This window comes from Hyla sarda, chromosome 1, assembly GCF_029499605.1.
Source record: "Hyla sarda isolate aHylSar1 chromosome 1, aHylSar1.hap1, whole genome shotgun sequence".
Taxonomy (NCBI): domain Eukaryota; kingdom Metazoa; phylum Chordata; class Amphibia; order Anura; family Hylidae; genus Hyla; species Hyla sarda.
The window spans coordinates 547,928,102-547,946,861 of record NC_079189.1 but is presented as its reverse complement, the minus strand read 5'-3'; the positions used below and the strand labels follow the sequence as shown (position 1 = coordinate 547,946,861).

Genomic DNA, 18,760 nt, shown 5'->3' with positions numbered 1-18,760 from the left:
CCCCCCCCCACATGTGACCCCATTTTGGAAACTATACCCCTCATGGAATGTAATAAGGGGTGCAGTGAGCATTTACACCCCACTGGCGTTTGACAGATATTTGAAACGGTGGACTGTGCAAATCAAAAATTTTATTTTTCATTTTCACAGACCACTGTTCCAAAAATCTGTCATACACCAGTGGCGTGTAAATGCTCACTGCACCCCTTATTACATTCCATGAGGGGTGTAGTTTCCAAAATGGGGTCACATATGGATATTTATTGTTTTGCGTTTGTCAGAACTGCTGTAACAATCAGCCACCCCTGTGCAAATCGCCTCAAATGTACATGGTGCACTCTCCCTTCTGGGCCTTGTTGTGCACCCTCAGAGCACTTTGCACCCACATATGGGGTATCTCCGTACTCAGGAGAAATTGCATTACAAATTTAGAGGGTCTTTTTTCCCTTTTACCTCTTGTGAAAATGAAAAGTATAGGGCAACACCAGCATGTCAATGTAAAAAAATTAATTTTTTTACACTAACATGCTGGTGTAGACCCCAACTTCACCTTTTCATAAGGGGTTAAAGAAGAAAAAGCCCCCCAAAATTTGTAAGGCAATTTCTCCCGAGTACGGCGATACCCCATATGTGTCCCAAAACTGTTGCCCTGAAATACGACAGGGCTCCAAAGTGAGAGAGCGCCATGCGCATTTGAGGCCTGAATTAGGGATTTGCATAGGGGTGGACATAGGGGTATTCTATGCCAGTGATTCCCAAACAGGGTGCCTCCAGCTGTTGCAAAACTCCCAGCATGCCTGGACAGTCAATGGCTGTCCGGCAATACTGGGAGTTATTATTTTGCAACAGCTGGAGGCTCCGTTTTGGAAACAGTAGCGTACCAGACGTTTTTCATTTTTTGGGGGGAGGGGGGCTGTGTAGGGGTATGTGTATATGTAGTGTTTTTTACTTTTTATTTTAGGTTAGTGTTAGTGTAGTGTAGTGTTTTTAGGGTACAGTCACATGGGCAGAGGTTCACAGCCAGTTTGCCGCTGGAAGTTTGAGCTGCAGCGCAAAATTTGCGCCATCTCAAACTTGCAGCACTCACTGTAAACCTCCGCCGATGTGAGTGTACCCTGTACATTCACATTGGGGGGAGGGGGCAAACATCCAGCTGTTGCAAACTCCGAGCATGCCCTTTGGCTGTCCGTGCATGCTGGGAGTTGTAGTTTTGCAACAGCTGGAGGAACACTGGTTTGGAAACACTAAGTTAAGTAATAAACTTTCAAGTGTTTTGCAACCAAACTTAGTGTTTCCAAACCAGTGTGCCTCCAGCTGTTGCAAAACTACAACTCCCAGCATGCATGGTCTGTCAGTGCATGCTGGGAGTTATAGTTTTGCAACAATTGCAACAGCTGGAGGCACTGAGGTAGGAAACGGACAATGTTTCCCAACTAGTGTGCCTCCAGATGTTGCAAAACTACAACTCCCAGCATGCCCAGACTGCCAAGGCATGCTGGAAGTTGTAGTTCGGCAATATCTGAAGGATCAGATGTTGCCGAACTACAACTTCCAGCATGCTTGGGCAGTCTGGGCATGCTGGGAGTTGTAGTTTTGCAACATCTGGAGGTCCACAGTTTGGAGACCACTGTATAATGGTCTCCAATCTGTGCTCTTCCAGATGTTAGAGAACTACAACTCCCAGCATGCCTGGACAGACTGAGCATGCTGAGATTTGTAGTTTTGCAACATATGGAAGAGCACAGATTGGAGACCATTATACAGTGGTCTCCAAACTGTGGACCTCCAGATGTTGCAAAACTACAACTCCCAGCATGCCCAGAAAGCCAAAGGCTGTCTGGGCATGCTGGGAGTTGCAGTTTTGAAACTCTCAGAGGCAGCAGTGAGATCGCTTTACGGCGATCTCACTGCTGCCAATGAAGATGCCGCACTGCTGCCGGAAACTCACCTCCGGGACGCAGCGCCGCCGGGACCGCCTGGAGGACGTCGGGACCGCACGGAGGACGCCGGGACCGCTCGGGACACCGCTCCGACGGGTAAGTGACGCCGGGGGACGGGTCAGGGACACTTAGCAGAGCGGTGTGTGTCCCGATCCCCATGATCGGGACTCACACACTGCGCTGCTAAGTATTCTGATAGCGAAACGCTGCTATCAGCTAGTCAGATTTGACCAGCTGATAGCAGCGATCGCTGGGGGGGGTGGGGGACGAAACCCCCCGTGGTCGCACGGTAAGATGGCTGGCTATCAGTGATAGCCACCATCTTTCCGGGCGCTGCGGGATGCCGCGAGTAGCGGCAGTAATGTCCATGACGTACCTGTATGTCATGGGTCGGGAACACCTTGCCACCCATGACGTACAGGTATGTCATAGGTCGGGAAGGGGTTAATAAGCAGTTATATTAATGCCTCTGATTATTATGGCCGTGTGAATGCCGGGTATATATATATATATATATACATATATTTTTATTTTTTCCCCCAAGTACTGTAAGCACTATACATTTTCTTTAGTGAGTTATTATTATTTTTTTTTTTTACAGATTTTTGGTTTGTTATTACTAATTCTTTCCACTTATCCTACTAAGGGGAAGGATAAGTTCACTCTGCGGGATACCGTATATACTTGAGTATAAGCCGAGGCCCCTAATTTGACCCCAAAAACCCAGGAAGAGTTATTGACTCGACTATAAACCTAGGGTGGGAAATACATCATCCACCCCTATAATCATCCAGACCCCCATCATCACCCCCTGTCAATCCCTTCATCAGTGGTCTTCAACCTGCGGACCTCCAGATGTTTCAAAACTACAACTTGCTGGGAGTTGTAGTTTTGAAACATCTGGAGGTCCGCAGGTTGAAGACCACTGCGGCCTTCGTCATCATCCAGACCCAGTCATCATCACCCCCTGTCAATCCCTTCATCAGTGGTCTTCAACCTGCGGACCTCCAGATGTTGCAAAACTACAACTCCCAGCATGCCCAGATAGCCATTGGCTGTCCAGGCATGCTGGGAGATGTAGTTTTGAAACATCTGGAGGTCCGCAGGTTGAAGACCACTGCGACCTTTCGTCATCATCCAGACCCCCCCTTTTGTTTTGTACTCACCTCCCCTCGGCGGGAAGTTGGGGTGAGCTGGTCCGGTCCATCTATGCTGCAGGGACAGTCCGGTGGGGATGGTTAGTCGCTGCGGGCTGTCTCTCTTCACCGGGGGGGCCTCTTCTCCGCGCTTCGGCCCCGGAGTAGTGACGTTGCCTTGACGATGACGCACAGGGACGTTGCGCATGAACTTCCCTGTGCGTTGTCGTCAAGGCAACGTCACTACTCTGGGGCCGAAGTGCGGAGAAGAGCCCCCCCTGGTGAAAATGGACAGCCCGCAACGACTAACCATTCCACCGAACGGTCCATGCAGCATAGATGGCCCGGACCAGCTCAACCCAACGTCCCGCCGAGGGCAGGTGAGTACAAAACAAAAGGGGGGGGGGGGTCTGGATGATGATGAAGGCCGCAGTGGTCTTCAACCTGCGGACCTCCAAACGTTTCAAAACTACAACACCCAGCATGCCCGGGCTTGCTGGGAGTTGTAGTTTTGCAACATCTGAAGGTCCACAGGTGGAAGACCACTGATGAAGGGATTGACAGGCAGAGAGTTCACTCGAGTATAAGCCGAGGGGGGCGTTTTGTGCTGAAAAACTCGGCTTATACTTGAGTATATACGGTATTTGCCGGAGATCACGCAGGCGGCACTAGAACTGGGAGGACTGAGTTGCCATTCCTATAGACGCCTGCATCTATTTGTAAGCGGATATAACATGACAATATGTAGAAAAGTCCAAGGTGGCAGAATATTTATGCAAGGCAATGTGTATGGAGCAGATGTTTTTTTCCTACGTAAAAACAAAAGGACCCAGCAGCAAAAATATAAGATGCAGATCTGGACTTGACGGGGGAGGTTTATCAAAACCTGTCCAGAGGAAAAGTTACCCATAGCTTCTTTCATATTGCAGAGGCCTTGTTAAAAATGAAAGAAGAAATCTGATAGAATGAAAGAAGAAATCTGGTTTTGATAAATCTCCCCTGATGTGTTCACACATTTAGGTTTTTAATTTCAATGATTGAATAAAAAGACAAAAATGGGTTTGAAAAGAGAAAAGTTTTAGTCTCTCATTTATACACGTCCTCTATGTATGACCTCTTTTTTTGTTCTATTTAATAACTGTAAATAAAAACTTCAATGTGTGAACACACCCTAGAAGAGCTTGTATTGACTGCTTGTTTTTGGTCTTTAAAAAGCACTACAAAAGTCAAGGAACCAAACCTCAACCCATGGCGACCGAGCTGCTGAGGAAGTTTTGGAATCCTAGACTGTATGAGGCTGGATAAATAGACAGTAAAATGGTTGGAAAGAAATCTATATTTCCCATGTGTCCTAATACATTGATATGGCAGAAGTTCAGGACAGATTTATATATTCTCAATCTGATGAAGTTGGCTATAAATGGAAAGGGGTTAAAGGGGTTCTCCGGTGCTTACACATCTTTTCCCCTATCCAAAAGGATAGGGGATAAGATGGCTGATCGCGGGAGTCCCGCCGCTGGGGACCCCCGTGATCTTGCACGCCGCACCGTTTGTAATCAGTCCCCGGAGCGTGTTCACTCCGGGTCTGATTACCGATGACCACAGGGCCGGCGGCGTGTGAAGTCACGCTCCGCCCCCTCAATGCAAGCCTACAGGAGGGGGCGTGATGTCACGCCCCCTCCCGTAGGCTTGCATTGAGGGGCGCAGGCGTGATGTCACACGTCGCCGGCCCTGTGGTCGCCGGTAATCAGACCTGGAGCGAATACGCTCCGGGGACCGATTACAAACGGGGTGCCGAGTGCAAGATCACGAGGGTCCCCAGTCCCCTTTTGGATAGGGGAAAAGATGTGTAAGCACCGGAGAACCCCTTTAATAAACCAAAGTATTCTACATCTATCGGTAATATCCCCAACTGCAGACTACAAGTAAATTCCAGGATTAACATTACAAAACAATTCCTTTTATTTTCATAATTACATTTATCCAAAATGTAGTTTCACACATTCTGAATGGCTTTGTGCGAAGATTTCCTTTTTTTTTACATAAATACATCTGTAAATTCAGTTCAACTTTGTTTAATTCTGTACACACAATTTGCATGTGACTTTATGTGACTAAATGTCAATATGCTGGAACACATCACCACAGCCCATGGCGACAGAGCTGCTGAAGAAGCCAGGTCATCCCAGAATGAAATAATTTTGGAATTCTAGACTGTATGATGCTGGATAAATTGACATTAAACTGGTAGGAAAGAAAGCTATATTTCCCATGTGTCCTAATACAGTGACCCCCCCCCCCCCCCGACATACAATCATTTCAACATACGATCACTCTCAGAGGCCATCGCATGTTGAAGGCAGCATCAACATACGATGCTTTTGTATGTCGGGGCCATCGCATAAACGGCTATCCGGCAGCGCAGACTGCTTCAGCTGCCACCGGATAGCCGTTTACTGTGCCCCGTGTGGTCCGCTGACGATCACTTACCTGTCTTCGGGGCTCCGGCGCGTCCTCTTTGGGATCCCCTGCATCGTCTGTGCTCTCCATAGTCGTCATCATGTCGCTGCGCACGCCGTCCCGTCATCCAATAGGAGCGGCGTGCGCAGCGACCTGATGGCGGCAACGGAGAGCGAGGATGCCGGGGAAGCAGAGGTTTTGCCGGAGCGTCGGGGACACCTCGGGGACCCGGCGACAGCGATTGGCTGTCCGGGCATGCTGGGTGTTGTAGTTTTAAAACATCTGAAGGTCCGAAGGTTGTAGACCACTGTCCTATACTTTACATTGCACGGATCCCTCAACATATGTTGAGGGACCACTGTATACTGATATGGCAGAAGTTCAGGACAGATTTATATATATTCTCAATCTGATGAAGTTGTTAATAAACCATAGTATTCTACATCTATCGGTAATATCCGCAACTGCAGACTACAAGTAAATTCCGGGACTAAGATTACAAAACAATTCCTTTTAATTTTAGAATTTCATTTATACAAAATGCAGTTTCACACATTCTATACTTTAGGAAAAAAGCTCCTGTAGGTATTAAGTGAATACAGAGTAAAGCTTCCAACATGTAACTTTCTTTCCTTTATTAAACCCATTCATTTACAATTAGAATTACACAGATCCAGGATAGCTCTGTAACAATAAGTGTATACTAGTGGTGGTATCAGTTGCCGACGTCTCATTCAGGACCTCCGCGCTGAAATACAGAAGAGAAAAACAAATTGTTACAAAGACAAATTTCTTGCTTTTAATACTTAAAAGTTTAATTTCATGAGCAAATATTTACAAAATTGTACATTTCTTATTATTCTATATAGTCTATACATGATTATGGGAGTGGGCATCTTGCCTGATTGATAAATATGTTGAAAGTATTCAAAACTTTAACATTTACTATATAAAAACCTTAAAGTGGTACTCCACCCCTAGACATGTCTGATTGAGGGGGTACGGCCTCTGAGACCCCCCCACGATCTCCGTGCAGCTCCTGGCATTCTGAGCATTATGTTCAGAACGCTTTGTGCGGACCGTCATGATGGATCGGATAGGGGATAAGATATCTAGGGGTGGATTACCGCTTTAAGGATGTGAATAAAAGGGGTACATCACAAGTCTGGAGTGCTCTTCCTCTTCTTGATGCTGTATGCAATGTAGGACCTCAGTAGAAGAGGTTGTCCAATGATTGACATTCTATGCCCTATCTACAGAATAAGGGCTAAGTGTCTGATTGCGGAGGGTCCGAAAGCTGAACCCCCTGAGAGCTCCAAAATAGGGCCCTGGCCTTAAAGGGGTACTCCGCTGCTCAGCGATTGGAACAAACTGTTCCAAACGCTGGAGATGTGAGCTCGTGACGTCATAGCCCCGACCCCTCATGATTTCCCGCCCATCCCCCTCAATGCAAGTCTATTGGAGGGGGCATAACCGCAGTCACGCCCCCTCCCATAGACTTGCATTGAGGGAGTGAAGCGTGACATCACGAGGGGGCGGGGCTATGACGTCACAAGCTCCCAGCTCCAGCGTTTGGAACAGTTTGTTCCAAACGCTGAGCAGAGGAGAACCCCTTTAATTTCTATAGAAGTGCCAAAGATATGGGAGTGCAGCATTCTGTCTCTCTAAGAGCCAGGGCCGTTCTGTTTGCAGGAAGTCCCAGTGGTCAGACCCCTCCCCGATCAGCCACTCCTCTCCTGTGGATAAGGAATAAGTTCTCTTTCACTGGATAACCCCTTTAATAGTTTACAACCTTCCTTTAGACAGAAGGCTTGCTACTGAAGCAACCCCAGACATTGATTGTCAAAATTGCTACCAATCTGCTGCTCAAACACTATGAGGGGGGGGGAATTGACCAGTTGCCCATAGCAACCAGATCGCTTCTTTCATTTTTAACAAGGCCTCTGAAAAATAAAAGAAGCGATCCGATTGGTTGATATGGGCAACTGGACAAGATTTCATCTCCAAAGGTTTTGACAAAATCTCCCGATATGGAGTAAAGCATTGGGACATCTACACATAACACCTACATTAGCCTTTAGGTCATCCCAATCTAAATCCATTGCCATTAATATGGCGTACAGGTATAACAGCTTCCACTCTTCTGGGAAGACTTTCTACAAGATTTTACCCACTCATCCGGGAGAGCATTCATGAGGTTAGACAATGACATTGGAGAGGGATCTTTATTCTAGTTGTTTCCAAAGGTGTTAGATGTGGATAAGGTCAGGGCCCTGACAGTCAAGTTCTTTTACACCAAACTCACCCAACTCAGGTCTTTATGGTCCATACTTTGTGCATTTTTATGACCCATTCAAGTATCAGACACCTCTATGCTGTAGATCCCCACCTTCCCGCTTAAGGTCAAGCAGACAGCAGGCAGGGTTTCGCTTCTACTGCTAAGGCTTGCTGGAGAGAAAGATCTGAGCCCTTTATCTCTGACAGTACAGACAGTGCATGTGGCAGGTTATGAATTGGCTTTAATAGCTCAGCACGCCACCTTGCAAAATTACGGCGCAAGCGCTAGACTTCCGCTAGGCCCAGTGGTGTAAGCCAAGTTCTGCCTGTCTGTTTATGGGCATAAGGGCAGGGATTAACAGCACAGAAGACCCTAGGCCACGCCTCTGACATTTAAATGGACCATAAAAAAGTTTTTTTTTTTGCAGAATGTACATTCGCACGCAGGATCCATCTGTATTCTTTTATTGAAGAGTATGTTACTGTGCTGTTAGCTTCATATACATTTTTATGTAACAGATTTGCTTTAAAACTGGCATGCACCTTGACCATGAGGCCATGTTCATACGGTGAAACTTCCGAGCAGAATTCTGCAGAAATATTCCTCTCGGAAATCCTGCTGCAGTAGAGTCCCATTGATTCCAATGGAATTCTGCTGCACGGCACACACGGCGGAATTTCTGTGGAAGAAACTTCTGTTTCCCATTTCAGCATCTGCAGTGACAATGAACCTATTCATCTGTTTTGCAGGTTCTGCTCGGAAATGCATAACCATCTATTAAGACAGCGCATTAATTAGCACAGGCGAAACATGCAAATGTGAGGAATGGCCACCTGTGTTTTCCGAGCGGAAAATTTATAGATTTTGCGCCATGTGAACATGGCCTTAGACAGACTCATTTATTACTGTCTTAGCAGAAAAAGCTTGAGCAGCTATAATTTAAAGCGTATCTGGACTTTCAAAAAACCTGCTTGGCTTCGCTACAGTAACCCTTCAGAATGGTGACAAGGTGATTTTAGTGCTATCAATGTTATTGAGCCCCCTTTATGGTGCATAGCTATTTCTCATTCCCTCCAATGGAGAGGGTTGGACCAAAGCTAGACTTTTGCCAGTAGTGCTAACACAAGGACTTCCTTTCCCTTACTTCTCTGGCCAATCACAGGACAGAGCCTCCTCACAAGGCCTCGTCCTCTCTGATATGACATGACATAGTGCTGGAGAAAATGCACTAGACTGAACAGGCTAACACTGTGCTGGGGAATGATTTACAGTTCAAAAGAATAGATGGTATAAAAACTGATTCCTACATACGGAGGTCGGGCCATTCAGTCCATGTAGCACAAGTATGAACTAGAACGGCACACAGATTGTGGTCGTCTTACTTGTATATAGTCCATCTCTTCAACTGGCAGAGGTTTTCTTCTGTATTTATGAGGAAACGACCTCAGTAGTTCGCTAGTGTCTGGGGAGCCATGTGCTTTACGGACTGGTGCAGGGTTTAGACCTCCCGGAGGGTTTTCACTGCCAGCCGCATGTGCCGTTACTGGGGGTACGGTAAATGGGTAGATCAGAGACTTCAAGGCTTCTTGAACTACAGATAAAAGAACACCAAAGACACCAAATTACAAATCAATACCTGACTTCTGACACACACACACACACACACACATTTCTGCAAATTTTAATAGCAGCTTTCACACAAGAACTGATCTGTGCCTTCACACAATTCTGTCTGAGCTCTACAAGCAGTTCTTTCCCTCCTCATGACTTGTTCTCTCTCTGATATGCATAGTCAGCTGTGAGACCTTATATAGACAGGGCTATGTCTTTCCAAATTGTGTTCAATCAGCAGAATTCCAAAGATGACTCCAATCAAGGTGAATCTTAATATGATCAAGAGAAATTGGAGGTTCCCAGACTTATGTCCATGCTAAACTTTAGTTTTCTCTTTTAAAAAAATTACATTTTCATTATGAGGTATTGAATACTGAATGATAGCAGAAAATCTTCATTTTAGTACTCAACATCAGTGTCTCAACATAACCCAAACATGTTTACAATGTAAACTATATAACTGAACGCAGTATCACATCTGCAGCTTCAAATCCTGCGCATCAAATACGTGCAGGATATAGTACGTGTGAATACACCTCAAATCAGTAATAGAGCCATCAATTAAAGGTGTTATCCGGGAATAGAAAAAAACTGCTAAATTTCTTTCAAAAACAGCTCCACGTCTGTCTCCAGGTTGGGTGTGGTTCTACAACTTGGCTCCATTTACTTCAATGGAACTAAGCTGCACAACCACACCCAACCTGGAGACAGTCGTGGAGTGGTTTTTGAAAGAAAGTAGATCTGTTTTTTTATTCCTGGATAACCCCTTTAAGGGTTCAGAAGACTTTCCAAATCTCTCTTTATAGAAGAGAGAAAGCGCTTGGCTCCACTGGGAAACTTTTTTTTTTTTTAAATCACCTGGTGCCAGAAAGTTAAACAGATTTGTAAATTACTTCTATTTCAAAATCTTAAAGAAGATATCCCATGCAGCAAAGAAAAAAAAATACCTAGCCATTCCATAGTATATTCACCTACCACCTCTCTGACATGTTTGTGATTTTTTTTCCGCCCCCCATTCACCAGCTATTCAGCTCATAAATTCCAGTTACTTCCTGGTTATGGTGGCTCTGCCTGTGATCTCAAAGACTACATTTCCCTGCATGCACTGCTCACATGTCCTGCTCTCAGCTGCCTGAGCAGAGAACGTGTTACCTCCCCTAACTTATGTTAGTCACTCCCACATAACACTGAGCTCCAATCATATCCCTATACAGCAGGGTGGTCACATAACACTGAGCTCCAATCATATCCCTATACAGCAGGGTGGTCACATAACACTGAGCTCCAATCATAGCCCTATACAGCAGGGTGGCCACATAACACTGAGCTCCAATCATAGCCCTATACAGCAGGGTGGCCACGAGGAAACAAAATGTAATCTCAGTGCTCAGAGAGAGGGACCCTGGAGTTGAAGCTGCAGTTTTACACTGTAAAATCACTCCCTCCCCTCCTCCTCTCAATGAAACAGCTTTACAGTGGCACAATCACCTCCCCCCTCCTCTGCCCTGCACTCCTCTCTCCCCAGTGCTCAGTGTGACAACTCTACTCTCCCTCCCCTCCATTCTCAGTGTGACAGCCCTACGCTGGCAGCTCCCTCCCCTCCCCCCTCTCCTCCGTTCTCAGTGTAAAAACATTAGCAAGGAGAGGGGAGAGAACTATGATCTGAATCAGCCGACATATAGGCAGTGCTGCTCAGCCAATCACTGCAGAACAGAGGGAGGACAGTGTGAATATTCATCAGATGGGAGGGGCTAAGGCTGAGCTCAGGGAGCTCTCTGCAGCACAGGGGTTTTCTGGGTAATTGTCACGTGACGGCCCCTGGATGCTGCTGATAACAGCCTGAATAGGGGGTCGCAAGTCATGAAAACCTGGAACAGCTGATTTTCCTGTCAGACAGAAGAATGCAGATAAAGCTTGTTTCTAAGCAGCATTGGTAATGGAAGTGATTTACAAACCTATATAACTTTACCTTCTGCACTAAAAGCTGAACAATTGTTTACTGTGAGACTTGTCCTTTAACCCTTCCAGTACTTATCAGCTGCTGTATGTTCCACAGGAAGTTCTATTCTTTTTGAATTTCCTTTCTGGCTGACCACAGTACTCTCTGCTGACACCTCTGTCCATGTCAGGAACTGTCCAGAAATCCCCATAGCAAATCTATCCTGCTCCTGGCAGTTCATAAAATGGACAGAAAGGAAATTCAAAAAGAAAAGAACTTCCTGTGGAACATACAGCAACTGATAAGTACTGGAAGGGTTAAGATTTTTTTTAAATAGAAGCAATTTACAAATCTGTCACTTTCTGGTACCAGTTGATTTAAAAGTTTTCCAAGGGAGTACCCCTTTAAATAAAAAAATTCTGTGATATTAACAGGATACAGATAATAGCTGCTCCTATCTGGATACACCTTACAGTAAGGATTCTGCAGCTAAGAATTACAGTCCTGAGCATCGTAAACCATCCACAATCATTATGTTAAACAAATAAAAATAAGACACTTGGATGGCTCACACTAGAATTATAAAAAATTATACTAAAGTAACTGTGTTGCACAGTACCCTACGTGCCTAATTAAAGAAACAGAATAAAATAAAAACAATTAGGTATAACTAAACTAGCTGAGATTTTTAGTAAGAGAGACCTTTTGTATATAGTTCAACTATAGTGCAGGTAAAGACTAGAATAAGGATATCCTCAACTAACTTTAATCTACCCAATTATACAACATAAGGTGAAAGGGCAAAAAAATTAAAAAACAGAGAAGAATTACCTAATTATTAGAGATAATTATACACACCTAAAAATAGGTATTATAGCCAGTAATACAAAAAAATGGGAATATAAGGATAAACAATATTGGTGCTCACTATTCTCCCAATCTTTATATAAAATCAATATATATTAAGTAATACAAATGATCAAGTACGGTATTTTTATTACTTAACCTCTTAAGGACCAAGGACGTATGAGTACGTCCGTGGTCCCGCTCCCGTGATATATAACGTGGGGTCCCACGGTGACCCCGCATCATATCACGGCGGGCCTGGCGTCATAGTGAAGCCGGGACCCGCCGCTAATAGCGCGCGGCACTGATCGCGGTGCCGCGCGCTATTAACCCTTTAGCCGCGCGCTCAAAGCTGAGCCACGCGGCTAAAAGTGAAAGTAAAAAGTGCCGGTTAGCTCAGTGGGCTGTTCGCTCCCCCCCTTTGGGTGGTCCCTTGGCAAGTTAGTTGAGCCGGGGCAGGGACGCTGTCGCTTTAAAACTTCCACGCGTATGCACGCCCAACGTCACAGACATGTCCCTGCCCCCGGCTGCTAAGCAGCAGAAGGAGATCCCGCCGCAGAGAGCTGCAGCTTCAGTTGCGGCCGCTATGAAGGTGGGGAAGTGCTGGTTTGGTTGGATATTACATAGATGTTCCGCATGGAAATCCAGGTACATAAGACTTAGAAACTTTCAGGAGTGCCCTGTCCGTAACGCGTTTGTTGGATATTACCTTATAGAGGACACAGACCTCAGCAATACAGAATCACATACTATATATTGGAGCACCGTATCGTGTAACAGGTAAATCCTCTTACACCTGGGGATGGCACGCACTGCAACTTTCTGTTGATTTAAATACAATGATCCATTGTTTATCTACATAGGATCAGTACAATAGTAGATCCCAATCTACGGTAAAATATTCACTGTCCCCTACTAATATTTATAGAAATTATCTATGCAAATTCCCTGTGTGATTACTATATTTATACGCTCTATTTACCTTCCACAGACTAAATCAGGACATGGATATCACATTCTTGGAAGGGTGATTGCAGACTATTGCACCCATCAGTCAGCTTAACGGATAGAAGCAACGTGGTCTTCACTTATATGTAATATAATTCAAACGTAGTACAAGACTTCCATTGTTCATAGTACTCATACGCACGGGGTTAATGTATAAAAAAAACGCACTGTAGCACTTTACAAGGATATACAGAAATGTGAAAAAAAGAATTGCAGAATATTGCACTTTATTGGCATTTTAAGCAATAAAAATACTGTACTTGATCATTTGCATTACTATATATATATATATATATATATATATATATATATATATATATATATATATATATATGGAGAATAGTGAGCACAATATTCTTTATTCTGGTTTTATGCTTTTTATAGCAGTGTTTCCCAACCAGGGTGCCTCCAGATGTTGCAAAACTACAACTCCCAGCATGCCCGGACAGCCAAAGGCTGTCCGGGCATGCTGGGAGTTGTAGTTTTGCAACACCTGGAGGCACCCTGGTTGGGAAACACTGCTTTATAGAAACAGGGAACTATAAATATATAAGGCTGCTTCTAGAATCCCTGGTTCAAGCACACAGAGGAAGCGCAAGTATCTAGTAATTCACAATACTAAAAAATGGGTTAGATTTTCATTATTAATAGAAATATATGAATATCTGGAATCCTTGCAGGGCTTTTAACACTAGGATTTTGTACAGCTGCTGAAAGTGAACATCTGTTGGAAATGTACAGTATCGGTCACTCACCATTAGGTTTTGGACTGCTTTTTCTATCTGGAAATCTAATGGTTGGCACATGTGGCTTCACAACCTGTATGAAACATGAACAAACATCATTATATAATTTATATCAGTGCAGCAAAGGCCTGGGACAATACAGAGAGTTTCCCTGGAAACTATCAGCAGGTTAGTCCATGCTAACCTGCTAATATGGGCTATTAGGGTGTGGTACACCCATGTGCACCCATGCTAACCTGCTAATATGGGCTATTTATAAATAAACTCAGCCTGTGCAATATATAGCAATCACATCAAGAATTTGCTGCGTTTTGTCCCCTAGGAAAATTCTGCTATTACCTACTTCTGCAGGGGCGGCTCAGCCCGTGTCCCTGCTGATTGGCATCACATCCCAGCTGATTGGTGGCATCAGAATGTTGCTCCTCCCAGGAGGGCCGAGTGTTGGGAGGAAGTGACTTATAGCCTCTGTGATGCAGCCGCATGGGAGGGAGCAACATGACTGTGGGCAGAGACCAGGTCCGGTACAGTGCATGACGGGGAGGAGGAATTAAATAATTTTTTTTTTAATAATCAACTGGTGCCAGAAAGTTAAACAGATTTGTAATTTACTGCTATTAAAAAATATTAATCCTTCCTGTACTTATTAGCTGCTGAATACTACAGAGGAAAAGTTTTCTTTTTGGAACACAGAGCTCTCTGCTGACATCATGACCACAGTGCTCTCTACTGACATCTCTGTCTGTTTTAAGACCTGTCCAGAGTAGGAGAAAATCCCCATAGAAAATATAAGATGCTCTGGAGAGTTCCTAAAATGGACAGAGATGTCAGCAGAGAGCACTGTGCTCATAATGTCAGCAGAGAGCTCTGTGTTCCAAAAAGAAAAGTATTTCCTATGTAGCATACAGACCCTAAAAAGTACTGAAAGAATTAATATTTTTTAAAATAAGTCATTTACAAATCTGTTTAACTTTCTGGCACCAGTTGATATAAAAAAAAAAAATAAATAAATAAAAATAGGTTTCCATGGGGGTACCCCTTTAATTTCTCTCCATTTCATGTTCACTCAATGAACATAAAATGAGGGTGGAATAGGCATATGAATTTCATATAGCCAATGCCCATTCATATAGTCCATTTCTCTAATTTCATATGCATATTCCCATTCATATAGCCATTCCCCTCATAGTATGAAACAGAGGGGAATGTATAAGACATGCTAGCCCACCCTCACTTACTGGACTTTGTACATGCCTGGGCTTCAGCTTGGACAAAGCCATGATTGTATAGGCCATGATTGGAGGTTCTGTGTAATATACCCAATAAAGTGCCCTAATTACACATATACAGTTTCTTGATCTGTCCTTTCATTCCTGACCTATGTGGGTTTATAGTTTGACCATTCAGGAAATTAGTCAGATGGACGGGACTTAGTTTTAAAGTGACAGTGTGAGAACGTTTCAGGACACAAAGTACTTCACTATACCGGCACCTGCTGCCGGGGCCGAAAACGTCACACTGCCGCTCAGCCTATCGCTGGCCGAGTCGGGACTTCCCTGCGGCTGGTGATTGGCTGAGGGCAGTATGACTTGACGACCACTGGCAACTAGGAAGAGGACTGTGGTGGAGACCGGAGCCGGTTACCGGAGGCCCCGGGGGAGCGGAGGAAGGTATGTACATCTTTATTTTTTTACTGCCAGCAGTATGGGGGACAATTTTTATATTCCGAAGTTCTCCTTTAATAACAAGAGTAAATTTCTACAGTGTGGCCAGAGAATTACACTGCTGGAAGGCAGCAATGCCATTAGGGGGTCCCGCTTCCATGGTGGAGGATCAGGTCTGTACAATGTTTGGGTAGATGGTACGGGTCACAGTATCATCCACATGATGGCAGGATCCAAGGTTTCCCATAGTGCATCCTTGGCCATCTCCTTGCCAGATAAGCGATGCACAAACATCTATTTATGGTCCAGTTGTGATGCCCGTGTGCCCACTGTAGGCCCCTTCAGAAAAGCAGACACATACTTGTATTCCCTGTTCCTCTCTTAGGGTGCGTTCACACGGCCGTTTTCCCCCGTTCCGTTTAAAAAAAAAAAAAAATGCTGCAGGAGTCTGCCGACGGCTGGGGAGGCTACATTAGTGCTTGTACCCCTACCCTCATCATGGAACAGACTCTGTTCCATGATGGGGGTAGTAGTACAGGGGCTGAGGGATTGATCGCACTGGGTCTAACTTCTGAGACCCGATCCGATCCGATCAGAAGTTATTAAGCAGGCAGCATGGTCCGCAACCCTGCGATCACCGATGTACTGTATTTTACTTTCATTTTTTATTTCCCCGCAGGGAGCTCTGAATGGCCCGTACCGAGGAGCCAATCAGGGCTCCCTGCAGGGATTTTTAAAATGGACAATGTATATTAAAAGCGCTGTGGGGGGCAAGATATATAGCGCTATATATCTAGCCCCCCAGCGCATTTATAAAGATATAACCCCCGCCAGCGCAAAAATAAACACCCCCGCAGTGTGTGTGTGTGTGTGTGTGTGTGTGTGTGTGTGTGTGTGTGTGTGTGACCACCGCCTGCACCTTTATAATTATATACCCCCCGCAGCGCAATCATCAATATATAACCCTGCCAGCGCATTTATGTGACCCCCAATGTCATTAATGCAGCGCTATCTGTGAATAGTATTTTACTCGCAGAGCATCGCACCAGCCGCTGCCAGCGCGATGCTGCTGAGAGAATACTATTCATACATCGCACTGCAGGGGCATATTATATAGAAGTGCTGATATATAGTATTATCTGGCCCCCACAGCACTTCTATATAATATGCCCCTGCAGTGCGATGTATGAATAGTATTCTCTCGGCAGCATCGCGCTGGCAGCGGCTGGTGCGATGCTCTGCGAGTAAAATACTATTCATACATCGCGCTGCAGTAATGACATATGCACCAGCGGGGGTCAAATAAATGCGCTGGCGGGGGGAATATATTGATAATTGCGCTGGCGGGGGTATATAATTATAAAGGCGCAGACGGGGGTTACATTATAAATGCGCTGGCGGGGGTCACACATATATATATATATATATATATATATACACACACACACACACACACACACACTGCGGGGGTATATATTTTTGCGCTGGCGGGGGTTATATCTTTATAAATGCGCTGGGGGGCTAGATATATAGCACTATATATCTTGCCCCCCACAGCGCTTTTAATATACATTGTCCATTTTAAAAATCCCTGCAGGGAGCCCTGATTGGCTCCTCAGTACAGGCCATTCAGAGCTCCCCGTGGGGAATTTAAAAATGAAAGTAAAATACATCGGTGATCGCAGTGTTGCGGACCATGCCGCCCGCTGCCCTGCTTAGTTTTTGATCGGATCGGGTCTCAGAAGGGAAACCCAGTGCGATCAATCCCTCAGCCCCTGTACTTCTACCCCCATCATGGAACAGAGTCTGATCCATGATGGGGGTTGTAGTACAAACACTAATGTAGTCCCCCCAGCCACCGGCAGACTCCTGCAGCTGGGGATTTACTACTCCCATCATGGAACAGACCTGTTTCCATGATGAGAGTAGTAGTAGTCCCACAACACTGTAGGAGTCTGCTGATGTCACCTCTTCTGAGCATGCTCAGATGTAATTACGGATATTTTAAACCCGGGTGCAAACAGATGACATTAAAGGTTCATCCGTTTGCCATAGACTTCAATGTTAAAATTATGATGTCTGTGTTTTCTTCCATCTTTTAAACGGAAGAAAAAATACTGCATGTGCCGATTTTTTCTTCCGTGAAAAAACAGAAATGACTGCAAACGGGTGCACAGGGATGTAAACGGATGTAAACGGATTTTTTTAAACCGTTTTTAATCCATTTACAATCTGCAAAAACGGAACAAACAGGGATAAAAAAAAAAAAAGAAAAACGGGGGTAAACGGCCGTGTGAACGCACCCTTATGCCTACTGGAAATAAAATCAAATATAGGACAGCTGGGTGTTACCATCCCCCTTGCCTGTGACAGGCGTCCTCACACAGACAGTCCTGATTGGCATGACACATTTCCAGGAGGCATAACAGAGGTACAACACAGATTTAGAAAAAGCAGCATAGTTATACATTTTCTTTCAGTGTTTCCCAAACTGCGGCAAAACTACAACTCCCAGCATGCCCTGACAGCCTTCGGCTGTCAGGGCATGCTGGGAATTGTAGTTTTGCAGCAAGTGGAAGGCCACAGGATTGGGGTACAGTCTCTGCAACCAGTGTCACCCTGACTTCTCCTCTGCCAGGGTCACCTCCCCGGTTCTATTACAAACCCATACACCAGCCCACACCTCCGCCCGGAGCCATAGCAGCCTACAGCAGACGGGCTTTCCCCGCCTCCGTGACCGAAGACACGGCCCCAGGCGCCCCGTTCTTTCCGCTTCTTTTATTACCTGGACGACCCTGCTGGCCGCCGCCATCTTGCTCCCCATGGCGACCCCTAGCGGTACTTCCGCAACCGCGGAAAGGAAGAGGCTGCGTCACGTGACGCTGGGGAGTCACGTGTCACACGGCCGTCGGTCAGCTGTGTGCAGGAGGCGTGCGGCTTTCCTTATATGTGTGAACAGGACAGCCTGCACCTCACTGTACCGCACAGAAAGCTGTATATACAGTCCTCTGCTGTAATACCAGGGATGTCCTATAAAAGCAATGGCAAATCTTTGTGTAAAAGTGTGTTCACACAGGACTGAACTGCAGCAGATTTTAACCCTATTGAAGTGAATTGGGAAAATCCATCACA

The 18,760-nt window shown here is 45.2% G+C and overlaps 1 protein-coding gene across 1 annotated transcript; it reads right to left on the bottom strand.

The window, feature by feature from the left end:
* Positions 1-5,014: 5,014 nt before the first annotated feature.
* Positions 5,015-18,508, bottom strand: MRPS36 (mitochondrial ribosomal protein S36). Its single transcript, XM_056541577.1, has 4 exons — positions 18,414-18,508; positions 13,977-14,040; positions 9,197-9,405; positions 5,015-6,284 (listed from the first exon to the last, which is right to left on the bottom strand). Exons 1-4 carry the CDS (start codon positions 18,450-18,452, stop codon positions 6,267-6,269), a joined length of 330 nt encoding a protein of 109 aa, XP_056397552.1. The 5' UTR covers positions 18,453-18,508; the 3' UTR covers positions 5,015-6,266.
* Between the last annotated feature and the right edge of the window lie 252 nt (positions 18,509-18,760).

Bases quoted from the DNA above. Each gene is read 5' to 3' on its own strand.
- MRPS36 (XM_056541577.1), bottom strand. From the start codon at position 18,452: ATGGGGAGCAAGATGGCGGCGGCCAGCAGGGTCGTCCAG. The intron at 14,041-18,413 runs GTAATAAAAGAA...TGTTTCATACAG, and splicing joins CGGCCAGCAGGGTCGTCCAG to GTTGTGAAGCCACATGTGCC. The intron at 9,406-13,976 runs GTGAGTGACCGA...TTTTATCTGTAG, and splicing joins AAGCAGTCCAAAACCTAATG to TTCAAGAAGCCTTGAAGTCT.